We start from the raw sequence: 9,151 nt of genomic DNA, 5'->3' as shown, positions 1-9,151 counted from the left end.
AAAATACAAAATGCTTGAAAAAAATAGTGTGATAAGCTATTGTTTAAAGTATTTTTTTATCTCACATTTTGAATTGATCTGTGAATGGTTCACAAGGTGCTGTAATATACTCGATGCTGTACAGATAATTGAGTATCTGCACTCCCCCACTAGAGTTGAATGGCTTGCTGATCAAAGAATAAATGCTTTTAGGATGACTTTTTCATCTACTAGAATCTAAACTGATAAAAATGGTAAAGTCAGATTATTAGAAATGTGTGTGTATTAGGAAATACAACTGAATATAGATTCAGGAGACTGGTTTTTAATATTTATTTAGTAAAACTCACTATACAAACAAAAGTTATCACAACAGCGCAATATGTAGGGTTGTAGTTTCTCCTTCCTTCAAGCTGCTTATTCATTTCAGTAAAAACACATATATACATTTACAACGATTTCCCTTTAAAGCACTGGGTTTTCATATATTAAAACATACCTGGTAAAATAAGCTTAAAATAATTTTACATTGCTTGGAAAAAGATTTGAGTAATTTACTCTTACCAGAGTGCCATTGTTGCACAGTATTCAAAAAAATGAACCACCACTAAAATATAGAGTAAAACATTTAAAAGTACATTTATTTAAAATGTGGGCAAAATATCAATATAAAAGAAAATAGAGTATAAGAAATAAAAATAAAGTACAAAACATTTTCATCTTCAACATCCATAATTTAATAGATAGCAAGCCCTTTTATTTTTACATCCAAATTACACTTTTGGCTGAAGTACCACCATTTATGTTAAAATGTTTAAAAACGGGCTAATCATGATACCTAAAGTGGGCTCTTTTAAAATGGTAGTATAATACAAAACATAGTAAATTATGTTTCAGCATAATAAAATTACACATCCTAAAAAAGATGCAGTTTATTTTTGCTTTCCTGCTTTAAACTGCTCATCATCCCTAGGAAAACAGCTGGAAAACAGCATCCACAGGAAGTTTTAGTTGCTTTGTACAATGGCTGAACAACTAGATTTAGTGCTCCAAGGATTCCGAAGCAGTAAGGCATTTTACTATCCATCAAGTAAATTTATATGTATGTTTGTTAAGAAAGAACAACTTCCAAGAAATGACTGCAAAATAGAACTTCTATAAAAAACATGCATAAAGACATAGAACCCTTACTGGTCCTTCCACTGCATTTATCAAATCGGAGTTCATCATCTTCTTCAGTAAAACGCTATTTTCCTCATCTGCAAGTAACTCATGACAAGTATCTTCCTTAGTGACAAGTTTTTTTCCTGTTGCTTTAATATTCTACTACTATTACTTTCTGACAACGCTGTCTCCCACCTCCACTGAAGTATTTCCTATCAAAAAGTAATTCCACTTTGAATTTAAGATAGGTTTCTAGGTGTTAAACTACCCTCCTATCAAGCAAACATTATACATCCTAAAAAATTATAAATAATTAGTTCCTAATTAAGGAAAACTTTTAGTAAACCACACTTCCCAAAGCAGCAGACAGCCTTTACACAAAAAGGATATGATTCATAATCCAGTGTTTGAGTAAGTACCCCAGTCAGGACAAACTCAGCATTGTGAACATCTGAAAAGATCAAAAACATGCAGTTTACACCCTACAAGGACATTCTTCCTCATTCTACACGTGCGTCAGGAGGGGCCATTCTGTACCTTTCTGCTCTCCATGCAAAGGCCTAAGGGAGTATTGCCCCACCACTACCAGGGCCCTACTGTTAGCCATCACAGACATCACACCACAAATACTAGACTTCCCCGAGCACGTCTTTGTTAATAAATACAGCATGTCCTGGGGTTCTACACTGAAGTAAAAATCACTAAAGTGAAAAACCCCAAATCTTTAACTAACTTGATGAATACTGAGACAGGAATCTTGTCTCATGCAGGACTGACGCCCCAAGTTCAGGCGTACCCTTCAGAGGTTTATGGTGACCTGGCTATAACATACATCTATCAGAAATACCTAGCAAACAGCTGGCTCAGATTTTGCCATGGTTTGCAAGATAGACCATGTATTCCTCTATTATTACCTGAAAGCTTCAAAAGATGTCTGTACTTGTAAAATATAATAATAATTAAAAAAAAAAAATCAAAACAGCCAATATACTGTTCAAATTACATTGATAGATTATACATACCTATGCCTCTTGCGAAATATTCTCGACATAAATGAAGGTCATTTTCACAGGAAATCAAGATTATCTCCGGCAAACTCTAAACGAGAGAAACTAATCATAAGCTCAGAATAACACAGTAAGATATTACCAGTAAATTTTAGAAAGCAACACTCTACACACTTTGTTCTGCTTATGCTCCATGAGTTTTCTAAAAGAAGGTTGTTTAGATAATACTTTTCCTCCTGCGCATTCCACAATAGCTTTCATGGTGGAAAGACTGGGACAAATTCCAGGTGTAATGTAAAAATATTTTCCCTAAAAAGAGAAAAAGAATAAGAAAAAACATTATTTTGTTAACCGATTTCTGCAACACATGAAGTTTTATTAACATGTTACTCTTCTCTTACACAATCATGGGACAGGCTTTGTAAGGTGGTGTTAGATATCACAGGTTATGGCAATGAATTCATCAGCTGATCAGCTGTCCTTAATTGCCACTGACATTTTCCCTGGAGGGGCAAACCCACAATTTTGAGAAATTTGAGCAGCTTAGGTGTGCCTATTTCAACACCTGTAAAATTACAACCATGAAACCTTCAAATGACCACTGGTCAAACTAGGTTTAAAAAAAACAAACAAACGCCAAGACCTTTCAGCTTTTAATTAACAGTCCGTGTATTGCTTTCTGACAAAAATTATCCTACTACTTGGCTGAGACTGATACAGGTGATCAGATCACAAAGCAGATTATCTCTGTTTACCAGCTAGGAATCAAAAAATAACTTTGCTATTTAGATTGCAAAACTGAGTGAAATGTAGTATTTAGACTTAATAAAAGACATATATTCATATTCGTTACAAGTTGTAAAAATACCCTTTTTAGGTGGTCTGCCTCAAGAAAAAGTCTCAAATTTAGTTATACCGAGGAATCTCTAGCAACTTGGATCTTCAGATACTTCTCCGCACTGTAATGTAATTTCATCTGGAGGCACGAAAACCATCTTGCATCATCCTCAAAAGTAGCCTGGTGGTAAGTGCAGTCTTCAAAGAGAATCAGACTAGAACTCCCTTAGGCTGAAGTGTAAAATCACTCTCAGACCCTCAGTTTTATGGGCAAGTGCTTTGACTACCAGGCTAGTGTTAAAAAAAGAAAAAAAAAAAAAAAAAAAAAAAAGTCCCTTCCATAAGTGGCATTTTACAAATAATGGAGCAATGTTCTAAATTCTGTAAGGGAACAAATACTGTTAAGTATACTGGGCATGTTTAGTTCACATCTACAGGATCCAGTCACTCAGAGGGCTTAGATCCATCCAAACAATGCTTAGGCATGAAATAGGCATGAAGGAAAAAATAAAATTTAAAACAAATGCTTCATGTTATATACCAGTCTGTTTTATTGCCCTTGGCTACAAAAGCTGTGGTCCCAACGCTGAAAAAATTCGGGTGAAAAGCTCCAAGTATTTAAATGTCCTTTTAAACTGCATACCTTGAACAGTGGAGCTACTTGTGCTCTCTTTAGAGACTCCTCTAAACTAAAGCAGAATAGCACCTCAGCTTCAGCATCTCTGAGCACAAAGTTCTGCTCATCTGAAAAAGAAAAGATTGATGATGTAATGCACAAAAGACAAAAACATCCACATAACCCAGGATCTAATGTGATCAGAAAATATTGATGGAAGGGTGACTCTAAATGGTACACTCATTGATTTTAACATGATACTGCCTTTTATTAGGTGTCTTACAAGGACAACCCATGATTACTTGGAGAACTGTGTGTGTATTTACACTTGTGTATCTAGCAACAACTACTGTCCTGTAAAGTCCCTTTTTCTAACTTATTGGAGGAACTTGCAAACTTTTATTTGTTGATTCTCTACAAACAAAGGAGCAGAATGATTAAGTTTAAGTGCAAATCACTGTGACAACTATGGGAGCCTAGAAACTGTCTTGAACTCCTCACACAGCCTTAACAGAGCAAACTTTCCATCTGTTTCCCTTGTCCTGTTATTCAGCTGATTTTTCTTTCTTTTTTTTATTAGGGATGCAATTTCAGTCTTAACTTCATCTTTCCACAAAAAGCTGTGTCAAACACATTTCTAAATCACTTAATTCAAAACACCTAATTTTAAAGGAAAAAAAAAATTATATGGAGAACAAATTGGTCTTTCCAAGGACAATTCTGATAACCTGCAAGAGACAGTGTTAATACTCTTCCATAAGACAAAGAAAACCAGTAGGACAAATTTTCTAAGCAACTGCCCTATTGTCCATCATTTTACTAGGTACAAAAGTGAAGGCAGCCTATTAGCTACTGACTGAATTTCAGCAGACAAGTAAACTATTTCAAGTACTAGACCAAAACAGTCATCCTTCTAAATCCCCAGACTTTATCTTCTAACCGCTTTCAAATGGATTGATTTCGCAGTTCACTGAGGCTGAATCAAGCAAGTTGCTTTCTCCAGATTTATAAAAAAGTTTGCCAGTTTATTGGTTAATTATCCATAGATTTAAGTCTTTGTCATGGTTAGGCAGCAATGTTACATATTTCCTCCTTACAAACAAATTATATAAAAAGCATAAAACAATCATAAAACAACTAATCAGCCTTTAAGAAAATTTTCTTCAGATCCAACATCCTTGTCAAAAAGACCAAAATCACCTATTCTGTTTTTTTCAGCTGTCAACATTAAAAGCAGTGTAAACACAAAGTTGGTATCTTCCAACAGACTTACAGTACTAGACTAATTAACTTTCATTATTTAAATGCATTTTTGTATATATTTCCAACAGTGGCTTAGTTTCTTACAACTTATATTTTAGAAAAATTATTGAAACCAAAAGTATTTGGGGCTTAAAAAGTAATATAACCATAGGTAAAAATCTGCAAATGTCTATATGAGAAAGAAATACAATCTTATTTCTTAACAACATCCGATTATTTAATAACTCTAAAGCAAACTTTTAAAGTATTTTTTTACTTCATTTAACAGAAAGGAACTGTATTAAATCAAATAAAAACTAAAAGAAACAAAATGTTCTGTTGAAAGAGAATCTGTTAAAAAAACCCCCACATAATTTCTTATGATACCTTTATTTAAAGATTTGAACATAACCTTCTACCTCAAGTGAAATACAAAGTAGCTGCTTGTATAATTTTTTAAACATAACATCAGTTATGAACTATGCTAGTCCGATTTGTTGTAGACTTAAAATCTCTGCTTTCAAAACTGAACTCTAGAAATCTGACAAGAGACACTGAATTCAGAAGTCAAAACAATGAAGTGTATTTAAGTATGCATGCCATCTTCACATACTTTAATCAACAAACCTGAAGGTTACTACAGAAGTTGATACTAGTTTAACTTACCAACAAACTTCTGGCATTTGAAACACTCTTCTAACCACTCTGGAGTTACTATGTGCTTGACTATAGAAATTGCCGTCAGGAACTTGACAGTTCGGGTCACTTTACTGGCAATTAGATGGGTACATTTCTGGGCCGATTCTGCTACTTCACCTCCAAGGATATACAATTTCTGAAAGTTGTATAAAACACAAATCAGAATGGAACAGTCCTTTAAAAATTGTAGCAAAAAATGAAGAATCACAACATCTCCATCAAATAAAACTAAGGTCCTAATGAAACAGTAAATATAAGAGATTTCTGTATTACAGTCATTCCTTTACTAAAGCTGATTAAAGGACAGAATTTACAGCCACTGAAAATCCAGGTATTTCAAGACACAAATTTCATCTGGCAAGACTGAAAGCTACATTCTGCTTCTGCAGTTTTTTGAGTTGAGGTTGTTTTTTTTAAAGCAATGAAATAACTATAGGATACAAATTAAAATCTTTTTTTAAGTAAAACATGCTATTACTTTAAGTAAGCAGAAAATTAATAATTTTGCTCTTTTCTGTGGAAGGTGTAATATATACTATAGCTACAGGAAACTTAATTTTGTCAGTCTTTTTTTTGAAGAGAAAAGCATCTCATGAAAAACATGTATTCTTTAAACAGACTAGTTCCACATGTATTTTTGATTATACTGAGTAATCACCCTTTTTTCCTTTTGGCATTACAGATGTCGACTACACTAGAAGAATCTTGGGCCTTACCCAGTACAACCATCACTAATCTCCTCACCTAAATTTGATCATGAAGTCTGCTGATATAAAACCAAATGTGGAAAGTGCCTTCTTGCTTTTAAAGCAATCATATGAGAATAAAAAACAAGTACCACAGAAGCATAAAGTTCAGTTACCAAATAAAACTCATTTCACATAAATCTATACTCTAACCCCAGCGCCAGTAAGCATGGGTTTTTTTCCACTAGATGCATTCTAGTAAGTCTTAGACAGCAAAAACTTAACATCAGGAAAAGTTAACAGATCTGTTGTTTCAATGTAGTTCACAAGAGATAAGCATGAAAGTCACCTTAATGTACTGTTGAACTTGCATAGGTTCAAATCCTGTGAAGAGCACCATTGGCGTCAATTCTGGGGTGAGTTTTTTAGTAGGTGGCGGCAGGTCTTCAATCCTACCAAGTACATGAAATACAGCAGAATGTTAAGTTTGGGCCCAAAGTTGTATTATTAGTATTTTAAAACTAGACAAGCACGGTCTTACAATTTTTACCAATGGAAGTACTCAGATGAATGAGAATTAGGCACGATCAATCTTCTTCTGAAGAAAAAATTGCGATGCTGAGAACAGGACATTTTCTCCTGTTTCTGTTCTCTCCCAATTATCTTACTACTTCACTCTCTAGTTATTATTTTATTCCTGCCAGCTGAGTAGCTCGCAATATGCAAAAAATGTTGATAGTTATTTCAATTAGCAGGGCAAAGGATGGAACCAGACTGATGGCCAGCTGACATTTCTGTGCAAAAGTAAATTAAGGGCTACTGGCACTGATTGCTCGCCATTCTTACCTTGCTCTTTTGGAAGATGGCTGAAGACTGGATTCATTTTGCTTTGGTTTCAAAGGCAACCTCACACCCTGAAATTAGATCATCTACATGTTTACATCTGAATTAAACAAGGTAACAGACTTCTATTCTGAAAGAGGAAAACTATACACCGATATTCTGAGACTATATCAAAGAAAATTAAACACAAATGAAAAAGACATGCTACTGAACGCGTACTGGTGCACCTATTGCTTACACAACTGACTCAATGCAGACGCTGAGCATTAACCAAAGCTTCTCTACAGTTATGTAACCACTTAAGTGTACGCCAAATAAAATATTGTGGGACTTTTTTTCCTTTAAATAAAGCTGATAATCACCAATGGAAATCCCAAATAATTAAATAAGAGAGTGAAAAACCTGACCACTTGTTAAATACATGAAGATTACAATATTCTTTGAGGTGCTCAAGTATCAACAGAAAATACTGGCACCTGCGTTTTAAACACTCAAGTTCCCTAACTACATAAACAGAAGCTCCATTGGATGCTCAGGTACTCACTGGATAAAGCAATCCCACTTCCCCAGTACTAGATCAGCCACTAGAGCATCTGCCCGGGGGTAGAGAAATGTAGCTTTTAGGCTCTCCCTGGCCTGAGTAACTTGAAACCACAGCTCTCAGTTACAAGAGCATGTGACATCTATTCCTTTTTAACCTTCAAATCTACACCTGAAATTTAGTGAGGAATGCTAGAGGTACCTGACCAGAAAGACAGGCAGCATTATTCCAGCCTCGCTGTGAGGATGGTCCTGTGGGAGGAACAGACCACAGGGGTTTGTTCCCTACACTCAGGGATGTGCGTTTTTATGGTAGACAATCACTAGTAAGAGCAGCTGGAAAGAAAAGTGCATGCGCTCACCTTTTGATAGACATTTCAACTATGAAAATACAAAAGGTAGATGACATCAATACTGTCCTCAAAAGAGGATCCCATGCTTTAAATCCCAAGACAAACAGAAATGCCTACTGTGAAGGCAGTGAAGTACCTTGTCTGACACTTCCACAACCTCAGCATTTTCTATTACCAAATCATATTCTTCATACGTGGGCATCCAGAGGGGAGCTGGGCAAGATTGCCTCCAGAAGTCTCTTTCAATCTAAGTTACAAGATTCTCTCTTCACATGGGCAAGAAGGGTCACCATATAGTAAATACAGAAAGGGAGGTACTAAATTCGGCTTCTGACCCCTAAGTTCTCTCCATTTGCTACATACAACAAAACAGGGACCACCACTTGGTCTCACTGAATCACATGGAGGCTGCCCATGCCCAATTTTAAGATGAGCTCAACTGCAGTGTGGACCCAAGAGGTGGTGGTAACAAACTCAAAACTGAGTTAGTTAAAAGCTATTTTAAATACTAATAGTGCATACTGAATCTCCTCAAGGATTTTTTATTTTGTCACTAGTAGAATGCATCCTTCTTCAGGAAAATATGAAGTACACAAATTTTTTAAAGCATTTAATTTCCTAAAAATTAGTTTCTTACAGCCCCACAGAACAATGCCACAGCAGTGTAAAAGAAGAATGTTTCAAACTTATGCCCAGGGACACAGTAGTGGCTATTTCTAAAGTGTAAAGGCATTAAAACAACAAATAGTGCCCAGACCTCCTTTAAAGTATTAGTACAAATTAAGTTATGACAGTTACTAAGCTCCTCTTTTCTGAACAGGATACAAAACAACTGAGATAACACCTGATCCAGAACACAAGAGGTATGGCAAAATGTTTTTCTGCAATATAAAATGTTATCTGACAGTCATCTGTTGTACAAATGAACTGAAATCTCACTAGCTCAAACTGGAATTTACCTACATAAAGACAGACACTGTGAAAACAGTTATCATGTGTAAATCTGAAATGGGAAGAGAATTTACAATACAAAAACTGAAATAGTTTTCTACATATTCAGAACAAGGGAACTGTTCAGAAGATATGCTGCAGTTTCCACCTCAGCTCTTACACCTGTCTCATGTTTTGCATGTTTCACAGAATACACGACATGACAAAAATTAAATGTTTTTTACTAAATCTTTT

General features: G+C 35.2%; 1 protein-coding gene across 2 annotated transcripts in view; it reads right to left on the bottom strand.

Moving 5' to 3' along the window:
• Positions 1 to 298: 298 nt before the first annotated feature.
• The window catches only part of PAXIP1 (PAX interacting protein 1), a 36,380-nt gene continuing 27,527 nt past the window's right edge, over positions 299 to 9,151 (bottom strand). For both annotated transcript variants that reach the window (XM_069778206.1, XM_069778208.1), the window contains 8 exons: positions 7,077 to 7,144; positions 6,580 to 6,682; positions 5,512 to 5,680; positions 3,631 to 3,731; positions 2,325 to 2,459; positions 2,166 to 2,241; positions 1,535 to 1,594; positions 299 to 1,082 (listed from right to left, as the gene is read on the bottom strand). In XM_069778206.1, coding sequence (XP_069634307.1) covers positions 1,066 to 1,082; positions 1,535 to 1,594; positions 2,166 to 2,241; positions 2,325 to 2,459; positions 3,631 to 3,731; positions 5,512 to 5,680; positions 6,580 to 6,682; positions 7,077 to 7,144 — 729 coding nt within the window. In that variant the 3' untranslated portion in view covers positions 299 to 1,065. The remainder of the gene's footprint in view (positions 1,083 to 1,534; positions 1,595 to 2,165; positions 2,242 to 2,324; positions 2,460 to 3,630; positions 3,732 to 5,511; positions 5,681 to 6,579; positions 6,683 to 7,076; positions 7,145 to 9,151) is intronic.

Source organism: Haliaeetus albicilla, chromosome 2, assembly GCF_947461875.1.
Source record: "Haliaeetus albicilla chromosome 2, bHalAlb1.1, whole genome shotgun sequence".
In the NCBI taxonomy this organism is placed as follows: domain Eukaryota; kingdom Metazoa; phylum Chordata; class Aves; order Accipitriformes; family Accipitridae; genus Haliaeetus; species Haliaeetus albicilla.
The sequence above is the reverse complement of the archived record's forward strand: the minus strand, read 5'-3'. Positions and strand labels throughout refer to the sequence as shown.